Source organism: Canis lupus, chromosome 18 (assembly GCF_011100685.1).
Source record: "Canis lupus familiaris isolate Mischka breed German Shepherd chromosome 18, alternate assembly UU_Cfam_GSD_1.0, whole genome shotgun sequence".
Classification (NCBI taxonomy): domain Eukaryota; kingdom Metazoa; phylum Chordata; class Mammalia; order Carnivora; family Canidae; genus Canis; species Canis lupus.
The window spans coordinates 41,939,753-41,954,434 of NC_049239.1; the positions used below are offsets into that span (position 1 = coordinate 41,939,753).

Consider the following 14,682-nt stretch of genomic DNA (forward strand, 5'->3'; position numbering starts at 1 on the left):
GTTCTAAAGCGCAGGAGCTGAATGGACTGGAACCAAGAACTTGAAGAGCTCTCCTTCAATAAGTAGACACATCCCTCTAGGCCATGGAAGACAATTGTCATCCTTTCCCTCTTGAGTCCCCTCTCAGCCTTGGGCTTCTCCAAAACATGTTCTCCTTGAAACAAGTGGACAAAACAATAATCATCAAATGTCTGGTTTCATTCCTAAAATAGGATTGAGTTTGTAATAATGTAGTAAGTGCGTTCTCTAATGCAGGCACCTGCAGTAGGTAATGAATACTCACAAAGAAATGACAGGATATTTTCAACATAAGAACATTGAGCCTCAGAGATCCAGTTACTATGTCAGGGCCTCACAGCTCATACCTGAACGGTGCTCTGAATCCTTCAAGACTCAGACGCTTCCATCATACCTTAAGCTCCTGAAATGGGCCTGGTTGTATAATTTAGATTTCAGATCAGTCTTGTCTTACACCTTCATGCAGAACGAATGTCTTACAGTGAATGCTAGACCTCCTCAGTCTCATTCATCTTGCAACCTATAAACCAACTAGGCTCCCTAGCAGACATTTTTAAAAAGCGGGAATAGCAAAGGACAGTTATCAATTCTGACCACTGTCCATAAAGGAAGGGAGAGATGGAAAAGGAGATGTGAGTCACTTGCTTGCTGATTGCCTCAATGTCTAAACAACATCTGATTAGACAGACCTGGCCAATGTCTAAGGAACGATTCAAAAATCACGATAAGTCCCCCTTCCTTAACAGCCTACTGTTCCCCAGATGTCCCAGCATGCTAACTGGGGGCCTCAGAACATAGAAGGTCTAAGAAGGGAAAGAGGCTGAGGTGGGTGCAGGATGGCCTCTTGAAGCAAAGTCAGGCTAGAGAGACCCCAACAGGCACTGCAGAGGTCTCTGAACACTGAAGAGGGTGACCAGGCACAGAGGATCCATAATCACAGCCTCCCCAGAGTGAGATAAGCCTTGCCAACAAACACAAAGGACCCCACAGTGGATATTCCCACACTTGACAGCCAGCTTGCAATATAGGCCAGCCCTCCACGGGGGGAGAGCAGCCGTGGCACTGTGACCTGGTGACAAGAACCCTGAGTTTGGAGTCAGAGGACCTGGACCTGCCTACCAGCTGTGTGACACTGAACAAATCCAAAAATCCCTGCAAGCCTGTCATTTTCATCAGGCAAACAAAAATCATGTCTTTCCATGGTGCTGTGTTGAGAACTGAATGACCTTACAAGTTTCTAAGCAAATTATAACTGTGTAAGATTAAAATTGATAAGAGTATCAGAATTGAGGATGCTTTAACTCTGCTAGACACTGTTAGTACAGTGTGTGCTGGGGACAAAGTAGAGGCTCCTACTTCACTAGGCAGTCCTGACACCCACCTTTGTTTGTGTGGTCTTGCAGCATTCTGGGCTCTGAGTTAAGCACCTTACAACAGGCCTACAAACAGTGGGCTCCAAAATGAAACGGGACTGAATATGCTCAGCAACATGCTAGCCCGCCACAAAACAGGAAATACTGCGTGAGTCCATTTATATGAGGTCCCTAGGGTGGTAAGTTCATAGACGCAGAAGGGAGAACAGTGGAGCCACGGATGTGGAGTTAATGGATGCAGAGCTTCAGTTCCGGCCAATGAAAGTTCTCGGATTGAAGGTGGCCATGGGTGCACCTGAATACCACGGAACTGCCCCTTAAAAATGGTTTAGGTAGTAAATTTGTATGTTCTGCTGTTTCACCACTATTCATTAATTAATCAGATTCAAATGATTCACATTCCTCCATCTCCATACCCACCTCCAAGCACAATGGTTGAAACTTGACAACTTTGTTTCCCACCCACGTTAGCTTCTGTCTTCTGCCTATTAGGGAGCCTGGTGAGTTTCAGAGGATTTGGAATAACTGAGTTGGAGATACTCTGACACTTACTGTAGAAAACCCACTCCACATTATGGGGTAAGGCAAGACAGATATGACACCGTTGTTAGGCAATCACCGTAAGTCACTCTCCAGGAGCAAGAGGGATGGTGGAAGCATTTACATTTTGGAAAACACATACCTCAGTTCAAACATCAGCTGTGTGGCCTTGGGCAAGTGACTCAACCTCTCTGAGCCTGTTTCCTTATCTACAAAATCAGCATAAGACTATTCTCTCACAGTTGGGCCCTTCCCTGACCTCCCACAGTCTCTTCCATGTCCCACCTGACCCACCCTCCATTGGCCAATATTTCACCCTCAGATGTTTATGCACAGAGCAGGAATCATAGATGGGCATGTTTCACCCCGGTGGCAAAGATGGCTCTATTACTAGGCAAATAATCTCTGTGAAATTAGATTTGAAGGTACATGCTGTGTGTTTCCATCATTGCTTTTGATTTCAAGTATCAGAGAGTTCCTCACAGATGATTGGTAAGCACAACTTTAGATTTCAGATTTTCAAAAAAATAGCAGTGTTTTTCTTTCCAAAGTTATTGAAGGTAACAGAGCAAGATGCATATACAGTGTAACCATCAAACTTTGCTCTTAAATGTTAAAGTTTTTAAGTCTTTACAATGGATGAAAAGGAAATTAACATTTTCAAAACTCTGAGTAAACATGGAAAATATGGGGCAACTGGGTGGCTCAGCAGTTGAGCATCTGCCTCTGGCTCAGGTTGTGATCCCGGGGTCCTAGGATGGAGTCCCACATCAGGCTCCCCACAGGGAGCCTGCTTCTCCTCTGCCTATGTCTCTGCCTCTCTCTGTGTGTCTCTTATGAATGAATCTAATCTTTAAAAAAAAAAAAAGGAAATGGAAAACATTTGAGAGGTAATTTCACAAAGAGATCATCAGAGTGGTAAACCACCAACAGTGCAGTGACATGTCACCTTGGGGACATTAATTCTGACTCTTTAACTGGCAGGTCCAAGGATGAGACTCAAAAGGTAAGTATGTGTTCCTCTCAAACAGCAAGTAACTGCACACTTCCAGGTTTTGTGGTGAAGAAAACCTAAACAGGGATGCACTTAGAGAAGTCTAAACACAGTGGCCCAAATAAACAACCTCTGTGTACATTTTTCAAATCTTCACAACAAACTGCCCTACCTTATGATTTCTCACTACACCTTTCCTGACGTGGAACTCCTCATTCTGTGGATTCTGACAAATAATACTGCTCTGACCCGCCTTTTCCATCATCCTCTTCTTGCACTTTTCCTCCAGTGATGTCTCTCACCAGAGGAGTCGCGCAGGGCTTCTCCTGCCAGTTCCCTCACAGCGCCATCACAAGCTGCTAGAATTGGAAAGAAGCTCATGAATTCCCCCTCCCACAGAAGGGGGAATCTGAGCCCAGAACCACATGGCTGGTCGGACAGAGGCTGGACTAGACCAGGCTCCAGGGCTTCAGGCCCAACACCTGCTTCACTCTTCTCTCCTCCACCGGCTCCTCCCCTGCTGCCCACGCACAGCTGGCTTCCAGAACAGGAGTGGGAGTCACAGAGATAGGAGATTCTTGTTTGTAGCACAGGAAAAGCAGAGCTGAAGAGCAAAATATCAAAATATTTGCCAGCAAGAAAATGAACAATAATGTGGGCTGGCTCAGTTCTCCACTATCCTAATGTTATAGGTGTAATTTCCATGCAGATAGCCTGAGCCTCTCCCAGGTCTGGAGAGGGTGTTTCTGGAGTGGGCCAAACTGGGCTGCCAGGGCAAGAAGCCTGTGCATGCCAGACATGCCTTGGTGACTTGAGATCTTGGCTCCAGCACTTTGCCATCAAGGGTTGTATTGTTCTCTAGCAGTTTCACATGCCCCTGTCACATCTCTCCAACGTGATAGTGTAAGCTTCAAAAATTTTTGAAGTGTCTCTTATTGCCATTGTCACATCTTCCTCAGAGCTGGGAACTCAGATGTTAATATGAGTTTTTTATTTGATACCTGAATCCTCCATCTGCTACTATTTCAAAAACAAGGTATCACTGTGAGTGTCTTGTAAACAGCACAGAGGCTAAAGGAAATGTAGGGATATATAGTATAAAAAATAATAATAATAAGGTCTCTTTTTGAAAATAATTCCAAAACATGCCTCCATAGAGATTAAGTGAATGAACCCACCTTGAATATTGTTTGTTGCCTTGATTCTTAATTTTATCTTCTGAATCTTTTGTAGTCAGAAGACTGACTCACTTCCATTAGTCACTCCAGGAAAATGTATTTGCTTCACTAACAACCTCTACAGATAAACTGATAAGAGAAATAAAAGGTCTGTGTTAGGGTACCTTGGTGGCTCAGTCAGTTAATTGCCTTCAGCTCAGGTCATGATCTCAGGGTCCTGAGATCAAGTCCCACATTGGGCTTCCCTACTCAGTGGGGAATCATCTTCTCCCTCCCCATTCTTGTGCTCTCTGTCTCTCTCTGTCTCTCTCTCTCTCTCTCTCTCAAATAAATAAAATCTTTAAAAAAATAATTTTAAAAAGGAGTATGTTAGCGTTCATTGATCTAAAACTTGGAAATCTTGATTCAGGAGGTCCTCAGCAAAATGTATGCTTCTGTATAGCCTAATCTCCATCCAGGCTCAAATGAGACTAATGCCTACATTTCTACAAGAGAAGGCCAGATGTTAGAATATCTTAAGCCCCTTCAATTTTTCAAAAGAATTTCTCAAAAATGCTTGAGTCAGTAGTTAATTAAAAACTAGCTTTGAAAATGGCTCTGCACTGGCCATGTTACTAGCAGCTCTGGTGAGAATCACCAATACAACTGCTCTCAGCCAAGCTACAGAGTTACTTTCTGGCCCTGTGATTTAAGTAGGCAGGAAAGACTTCAACAGGATAATGTCTAAGGTCTGCCCCATCAGCTGAAAGAGTAAGTAAATCTAAGAAAGTCTCCCCATACACGGATGTGTGTGGAAGCCAGAGTAACACCAGAAATGTGCCAATGTGTGTGTGAAATACTCTGCCTGAGGGTCTGCCCACCCCTGGTAAGGGCTCAGTGAATGAACTGCCTCAGAATCTGTTCCACACATAAAGGTGCCACTAGATTCTGGTCTTCTCCTGTGGACTCACCAGGTGCCATCAATGCCACCACCTCCATGTGCCTCCAGCACTTCATAACTTTCTCACTAAGAAAGTCACAGGGGAATGGAACAGAGCCAGTCTACTCTAACATCCAGCAGGTTTGAGGAAAATATTTGCTGGACTGTGAAACTGAGAGCATTTAAGGTGTAAGAGATGTAGACTTCGATCAGAGAATTAAATTCCCTGAACTTTTTAGCATCTCCTGTCTGGGGAGTTTCTGAGAAGAGCAAAAGTCAACTTCCCAATTGCTTCCTTCAGAGGTTAAGGAACATAGCTCTAATTAATCCAATTATGAGGTTGGTACTTCTACTTGTCCCGCATGATTAACCCCCTCTTATCCTGGCTCCTAGAGGTTTCCCTCTGCATTCTCAAGCAAGTGGCAGAGAGGAGCTCAGTATCACATCCCTCTGTCCCCACCACATGCTTCCTTAAGAGGTTCCTGGTGTTCTATTCTGACTTCACCCCTCATTAGACCAATGATGCCAGTGAGTTCCAGGGAGACTTGAACCCAGTGGACCTGGACCACTTCACACACATACTCCAACACATCACCTGATCACCAAACCAGCTCTGCAAGAAATATTAATGGAGACCCTGTAAAAGAAAGAGGAAGCCCAAAGAAATAATCCACAAAAACAGGGACTGAATAGGTATTACGAGGACACTAACTTCATATCTTTCGATAGTTACTCTGAATGTGAATGGGCTAAATGATCCCATCAAAGGACGCAGGGTTTCAGACTCAATAAAAAAGCAAGACCCATCTATTTGCTGTCACCTGACCAGAGAATACTAGACCTGGAAAAGTCTTCCAGATCACCTCGTTCATATTATTCACCATAAATGTGGGAAAATAGCCAGAAAGGAAAAAGTATTGTGCAGAGATATCTCATGTACTGGTAGCATTGCTAACCTGACCCTTCCTGACTCTTTCAGCTGCTCATTCTTAAAGTTCTAAGTGTTTTCCCACAAATTGTCAGCACGTGGTTTTCATGTGCAAGGGTTTCAGGAAGACTAGAGCTCCCAAATTGCTAGGCACAGTCTCCTAGAAACAATACATCACACTTGTGTTGGGCAGAACTGTGTCTTTCAATCTTTCTAACATCTCACAGATAGTCAAAGTACCACTCTACTATAGTAGCCACTATTCCCATTCAACAGATTCAGTAACTGAGACTCAGAAAGATTAGGAGGATGGTTTAAACCTATCCAACTAATAAACCGTCCACCTGGGTTAGATGTCTAAGTGTAACATTTCCTGCCCAAATACGTCCCCCATTAGGAAACAAAGAGACCAGTGGGAAACCAACATAGAAAATGCCCCCCATTTTCTTCTGCTCTGTGTAGTAATCCTGCTTCATCAAAGTTCTATATCTTGGGGCAAACAAATTGTGAATCTATGGTATATATTCGATCTCTTCCTCCTAACCATAATCCATCTGAAACACTGCAAAAATCAAACTTTTTTTTTTAAGATTTTATTCATTTATTCACAAGAGACACAGAGAGAGGCAGAGACACAGACAGAGGGAGAAGCAGGCTCCATGCAGGGAGCCCGACGTGGGCCTCAATCTCAGGTCTCCAGGACCAGGCCCAGGCCCTGAGCTGAAGGCGGCACTAAACCACTGAGCCACCCAGGCTGCCCCATTTCTTAAAGTTCCAGAAATTATCACTACTTTAAGAAACCTATGTTAATTCCTTCTGCATATACATCAATAACTTCCTAATTTATTAGTTTCATACTAAATGACATTGGCTATGGTAGTAGGCTCAGCCTTTCTCCACTTCTCACTAAGAAAACTCTGGAGGAGAAAATATTGTTGAAAATTCTCAGTATCATTAACAGCTGGGAAGGACTTCTAAGAGTAACAAAGGCTGGACAAATGGCATGGAGAAACACAAATAGTGATCCATACATGCATTTCTGCTGGCCTAAAGGATGTAGAGAGAAAGAACACTTCTTTGCCTTATATCACACCTCCCTGCCACACAGCCACATATGCTTATGCACATGTACACACACACACACACACACACACACTATTTGCTTAGAAAGGTAGTAAAAATAACTAACATTTGGATTATTTTACTTTTTACAGTTTTATTGAAGTATGGTTGACAAGTAAAAAATTGTAGGTATTCAAAGCATATAACATGATGGTCTGATATATGTATATATTGTGAAATGATTACCACAGTCAAGCTAACCAAATAGAAACTCAGCAGCCATGAACTACAGTGAATGAAAAGAAAAATAATTCAACAGAGAACATTGGCATCAGAAATGATGAATCAGAAGAAAGAATCTAGGAGTAGAAGACAAGACTTTTGAATTTATCCAGTCAAAGGAGAACACAGAAAAAATGAATAAAAAGGTGTAGAAAGCTTGTGAGACTGTTGGTGGGAATGTGAACTGGTGCAGCCACTCTGGAAAACTGTGTGGAGGTTCCTCAAAGAGATAAAAATAGATCTGCCCTACGACCCAGCAATTGCACCGCTGGGGATTTACCCCCAAGATACAGATGCAATGAAATGCCAGGACACCTGCACCCCGATGTTTCTAGCAGCAATGTCCACAATAGCCAAATTGTGGAAGGAGCCTCGGTGTCCATCGAAAGATGAATGGATAAAGAAGATGTGGTCTATGTATACAATGGAGTATTACTCAGCCATCAGAAACGACAAGTACCCACCATTTGCTTCAACGTGGATGGAACTGGAGGGTATTATGCTGAGTGAAATAAGTCAATCGGAGAAGGACAAACATTATATGGTCTCATTCATTTGGGGAATATAAAAAATAGTGAAAGAGAATAAAGGCAAAAGGAGAAAAAATGAGTGGGAAATATCAGAAAGGGAGACAGAACATGAAAGACTCCTAACTCTGGGAAATGAACTAGGGGTGGTGGAAGGGGAGGTGGGTGGGGGGTGGGGGTGACTGGGTGATGGGCACTGAGGTGGGCACTTGACGGGATGAGCACTGGGTGTTATTCTATACGTTGGCAAATTGAACACCAATAAAAAATAAATGTATTTAAAAAAAAAAAGAAAGTGGGCAGCCCCGGTGGCTCTGCGGTTTAGCGCCACCTTCAGCCTGAGGTGTGATCCTGGAGACCCGGGATTGAGTCCCACCTTGGGTTCCCTGCCTGGAGCCTACTTCTCTCTCTCTCTCTCTCTCTCTCTCTCCCATGAATAAATAAATAAAATCTTTAAAAAAAAAAAAAAAAGAAAGAAAGCTTGTGAGAACAATAGGATATCATTAAAAGAAACAGTCTATAACTACCGCAGTCCCAGAAGGAGAAGAGAGGGAAAGGGGGAAGAAAGCTTATTTAAAGAAATAATGGCTGCAGATTTTCCAAATCTGGGGAGATATTTGGACATCAAGTTCATGAAGCTAATAGGTCACCCAAAATTTCAATACAAAATGATCTTCTCGAAAACTATTATAATGCAACTGTTTAAGAGCAAAGACAGAATTTTAAAAGCAGCAAGAGAAAAAAAAATCCTCTCACCCAAGAAACCTCCAAGGCTATCACTGGCTCTCAGCAGAGACCTTCCAAGCTAGGGGAGTAGAATAGTATATTCAAAGTGATAAAGGGAAAAAACTGCCAACCAAAAATACTTTATACAGAAGTAATCCTTTGAAATGAAGGCAAAATACAGACCTTCCCAAACAGACAGAAGCTGGTAGAGTTCATCACCACTATACTGGACTTAGAAGAAATTCTAAAAGGAGTTCTTCAAGCTGAAATGAAAGCATGCTAATTAGTAATGTGAAAATGTACACCACACCGGTAATGATAAGGATATGGTCAAATTCTGAATACTCTAATACTGCAATATGGTGGTATGTTAACCACATAACTGTAGTACACAGTTAAATGATAAGCCCACAGCTAATCTCATACTCAATGGTGAAAAGCTAAAAGCTTTTCCTCTAAGATCAGGAAAAAGAAAAGGATGCTCATTCTTCACCACTCCTAGTTAACATAGTACTGGAAGTCCTAGCCAGAGCACATAGGCAAGAAAAAGAAATAACAGGCATCAGAATTCAAAAGAAAGAAGTAAATTGTCCCTGTTTGCAGATTACATGATCTTATACATAGAAACCCCTAAAGACTCCATTAAAAAAACTGTAAGAACTCATCAACAAATTAATTAAGAACATGAAATCAACATACAGAAGTCAGCTGTGTGACAATACATTAAGAATGGTCTAACAAAGAAATAAATTCTATTCATAATAGCATAAAAACAATAAGGTACTTAGGAATAAATCTAACCAAGGAAGTGAAAAATCTGTACACTGAAAACTATAAGACTTTAGAAAGAAACTGGAGAAGACTCAAATAAATGGAAAAATATTCCATATTCATGGACAAAAAAGAATTAATATTGCAAAATGTCCCCACTACACAAAGCCATCCATAGATTCAAGGATATCTCCGTTAAAATTTCAGTGGCATTTTTCACAGAAATAGAAAAAAAATCCTAAATCTCATATGGAACCACAAGAGACTACAAATGACTAAAGCATCCTGAGAAAGAACAAATATGAACATGTCACACCTCCTAATTTTAAACCATATTACAAAGGGGCACCTGGGTGGTTCAGTCACTAAGCACCTGCTTTGGCTCAGGTCATGATCTCAGAGATTGAGCCTGGTATTGGGATCCCTGCTCACAGGGAGTCTGTTTCTCCCTCTCCCTTTACCACTTATTCATTCTCTCTCTCTCTCTCTCTCTCTCTCTCTCTCTCTCTCTCTCTCTCTCCCTTTCTCTCTCAAATAAATAAAATCTTAATAATAAAATAAACTATATTACAAAAATATAGTTTTCAAAACAATATGGTACTAGCATAAAAACAGACACATAGACCAGTAGAACAGAATAGAGAACCCAGAAATAAATTTTTGCATACACAATCAACTGATATTTGATAATAGTGCCAAGAATACACAATGGAGAAGGGATAGTTTGTTCAGTAAACAGTGATGGGACAGGGCAGCCCAGGTGGCTCAGTGGTCTAGCACCACCTTCAGCCCAGGGCGTGATCCTGGAGACCCAGGATCGAGTCCCACGTCAGGCTCCCTGCATGGAGCCTGCTTCTCCCTCTGCCTGTCTCTGCCTGTCTCTTTCTCTGTCTGTGTCTCTCATGAATAAATAAATAAAATCTTAAAAAAAAAACAGTGATGGGACAACTGGATAATCACACACAGGAGGACAAAACTGGACCCCCATCTTACACTATTGACAAAAATTAACTCAAAATAGATTAAAGACTTAAATGTAAGACCTGAAACCATAAAACTCCTGGAAGAAAACATAGGAGAAAGGTCTTTGACATTGGTCTTGGCAACAAATTTTTTTTTGAAATGACACCAAAAGCACAAGCAACAAAAGCAAAAATAAACAAGTGGGATTACACCAAATTAAGAAACTTCTTTCTGCACAGAAGCACCTGGATTTCTGTGTGCTAATATAGAAAAATGTCCAAGATATATTGTTAAGTAAATACAGCTAGTTTCAGATCCACTTATATAATATCTTATTGTTCATGTAAAAGGTAAAATAAGAAATAAGAATACATATTATACATGAATTTGCTTAAAGAAACTTCAAAAGAAACATAGGAATATAAGTCTTTTTCCAGTGGGGTTGTGGCAGGGGAAAGGAAGAATGAAGAAAGGAATGGAAGGAAATATGTTACTTATGCACCACATTATTTTGTTGATTTTTCTAACCCTTATGAATATATTACCCTCGCACAAAACTAAGTTAAAAACTAAAGTCATTATAAAAGAAAAGATAAATTCAACTAATTCTGTATAATCATCTAAACACAGAAACAATGGAAGAAGCCAAAAGAAATAACTGGTTGATTTTACTACATAGAAATGTAAAGTCTTGAACACTGAAAACTTTGTAAAGAAGACTCAAAGCTAACTAAATTATCCCTATACACACACACACACACACACACACACACAGAGTAAACTAAACCATAAGCTATATAACTTGCAAAATATTTTTATTTTATATTTTAAATAATTCCTGATTTACAAAAAAAGTTGCAGTAATAATACAAAGAATTCTTGTGTAGTTATAATTCAAATTCCCCAAAATTAATATTTTGCCACATTTTATCATTCATTCTCTCAATAGATAGGTAAGCAAACAGAATTTTTTCTGAAATGTTTCAAAGTTGATATAACAATCCCCATTTCCCCAATCAGAAGATATTCTCTGACATAAACATACTACAATAATCAGAATCAGCAAGTAACTCTGATACAATTCTAGCATCTCATCTACACAGCTCATGCTCACTAATGACCTTCATCTAGTACAGAATCCAGTCAAGTATCACAGGTTACCTTCAACTATCTATATCTGCATCTGGAATCTAGAGAAATTCTTCAATCTCTTTTTCATACTTTTGAAGAAGGCAAGCTATTAATTTTGCAGAATGTTTTTCAATTGGGATTTGCCTGATATTTTATCATGGGTTAGACTCACATGATAAGTACTTTGGGTAGGACACCACAGTAGTGATATTCCACAGTAATGTGCCTCCCCAGTCTCAGAACCGATGATGTTTATTTGGGTAATCATTTGAGGAGCTGTCTTCTGGTTTTCTCTACTGTAGAGTTACATTTTTTCTTTTGCAATGAATAAGTATCTTGTGGAGGGATATATTTTGAAACTATATAAAATCTTGTTTCCCATCAAGAAAATGTTTAAGAACAGTGTTCAATTCGTCAAGAGTGCTTTCACAAGGAAAGTGTTACAATCTTTCTTAAAAATCAATTTAACACTATACATCAAAAGTCACTGTACCTTTTAGCACAGTAAATTTACTATAGCAAGTGAGTCTAACAGAATTGCAGAATTCTGTTCAAGAATGATTCCACAGTGAGGCACCAGGATGGATCCAACTCAGTTAAGCATCCAACTCTTGATTTCAGCTCAGGTCCTAGTCTCAGGGTTGTGGAATCCAGCCCTGCTCCAGCTCCATGCTCAGAGCAGAGTCTGCTGGAGATTCTCTCTCTCTCTCTCCTTCTCCTTCTGCCCCTCCCCTGGCTCTCTCTCTCTCTCTCACACACACACACACAAATATATAAACAAATATTTTAAAAATACTTCCACAGTGTTATTTATAGCAATAAAAAATTAGAAACAATCTCAACATCTAACAGAAAATTACTAATCAAGTTACAGTACATTCATAAGAGGAATTATCTTACAAGTTATTATAATACACTTTTTGAAGATGAGATAGTTAGAATTACTCCAGAAACAACAAGCCCTATGAACTTTCCTTCATCTCATTCTGCCCCTTCAATTTGGACTCCGTATCACTCTAAACCCAAGGATCAATACCAAGCTCAGCCTCTATTTCTCTTCTAGCTTCATCGTCCTGATCCACAGCTTCTTCATGGCCTTCTTCACTTCAGCATTTCTTAGGGAGTAAATGACAGGGTTGAGGAGTGGGGTGATCACTGTGTAGAACACAGCCACTGTCTTGTCTGCAGACAAGGTGGTAGAAGGCCTCAGATAGATGAAGATACATGGCCCAAAGAATAAGGTAACCACAGTGATATGGGACCCACAGGTGGAGAGGGCCTTGCTCCGCCCCTCAGAGCTTCGAGTCCTCAAATGGAGCAAAATGACCACGTAGGAGGCTAAGATGATCCCAAAGCTGATCACAGACAAGGTCCCCCCATTGGCAACAATCAGCACACCAATGAGGAAGGTGTCAGAGCAGGCAAGTTTGAGCACAGGAAGCAGGTCACAGAAATAGTGGTCAATCACATTGGGACCGCAGAAGGGCAAGTGGAAGATCAAAAGGATTTGGGCAAAGGAATGTACAAAGCCTCCCACCCATGCCATTCCCACCAGGACAGCGCATACCTGCCGGTTCATCATAACGGTATAGTTGAGGGGCCTACAGATGGCCACATAGCGGTCATAGGCCATCACAGTGAGCAGGAGGATCTCAGTGCCACCGAAGAAGTGCATGAAAAAAAGCTGTGTCATGCAGCCCCACAAAGAAATTGCTTTCCTTTCAGCCAGCAAATCCGAGATGAGTTTGGGTGCTGTTGTAGAGGAGTAGCAGATCTCCACAAAGGATAGATAGCTGAGGAAGAAGTACATGGGGGAACCAAGCCTTCTGCTGGTCATGACAATGAGCACAATGAGGAGATTCCCCAGCACAACTGCTGTGTACAAAAACAGAAACAGCACAAAGAAAACTTTCTGTACATCCTGATTGGAAGAAAGTCCCAGAAAAACGAATTCGGTCACATTGTGTGTGTTACCCATGAAGGCGCCTCAGGTGGCAGTAATTTGGGTGGGGCGATCTGAAATGATACAAAAGATTTATTCATCAAGTGCATGAATTATATAATAATCCCTCTCAAACTTGAAAAGCTTGTGAGCTGGATATTGAAAGATGAGTAGAAGTTAGTTTGTTTGGTGTAGAAAAGGGGAAGATCATTCCAAAAATGAAGAAGAGCATACTAGCCCATGAAAATCCACTCACGTGTGGCTGGAGTGAAGGGCAGAAGAGCAAAGATGAAACTAGAAACATAGTCTAGTACCAGTTCCAGAAGGACTGTTACGCATTTGGGGGTTTATCCTGCAGACAATGGGGACTCACCAGGAATGCTAGTTAACTGGAAAGCAAAATCATTTTGTATGTAAAGATTGGACTGGTGGGAGTAGACCCATGGAGGGGGCACCTATTAGGAGAAAAATGCCCCCTCAGATGATGGTGGCAGCAAGGATAGTGTTGCTGTCTCCATGTTAGAGGTCTCCCTATGACGTCTGAATGCTTTTAGCTATCTTTTGCCTTCAGCTTCTCTCCCTCCCACTTCCTTTTGTTCCCTGTCCATCCTTGGTTTGCAGAACATGATTCTTACCTCTCCATTTACTCTTCAGACTCTTCAGAAAAGAGGTCCCTTGACACTCAGCATTCGTTCTTATTTTTGCTTCTCCTAATTCCCTCCTTCTACGCTTGGTCACTTGGTGATTTCATCCCATTCCAAGGGTCTGGTTCAATCCATACACAATTCTTTCTCTTCACTGATATCTCCTATCATATGCCCCCCAGTGGCAAGAGAAGCACAAACACCCTCTGTCCCAACTGTCCACTTATGCTCTGACACAACCTTCTCCACATCCAGCCTTCCAACACCTTGGGTCATCACCAAGACTGTGCACTGACTGGTTTGCACACTGTCCTCATCCATTCTGGACCAAGGTGACTGAGGTCTGTGTGTATCAATACAGCTCCTCCTACAGTGAGGTTCATGACATTCATTCATGCCACAAAGCTTTCTTGCTCTAGCATCTGGGGCAGGCTCAGCTGATGAAGGACCACTATGAGCCAGAAGGGAATCATAGATAGAGTTTATGCCTTCAGAGACAAAGATGGCAGCAGAGACTAGAGAGAGACCAAACTCTCAGCTCAGCTGGGGAATTTTACCAACAGGCCATTCATCAGAGGAAGTACTGCTAGGAGTCCAGACTCCTGGGTTTACATTAGGTTTCTTCAGGTGATTATGTGATATCTAAAAAGTTCTTTAACCTCTCAGAGATTCAATGTCCAAACT

At 41.5% G+C, this 14,682-nt stretch overlaps 1 protein-coding gene across 1 annotated transcript; it reads right to left on the reverse strand.

The window, feature by feature from the left end:
* Positions 1 to 12,460: 12,460 nt before the first annotated feature.
* Positions 12,461 to 13,390, reverse strand: OR4X2 (olfactory receptor family 4 subfamily X member 2). Its single transcript, NM_001388644.1, is given in 1 exon segment — positions 12,461 to 13,390. A coding segment is annotated over 1 exon segment (930 nt).
* Positions 13,391 to 14,682: the final 1,292 nt, after the last annotated feature.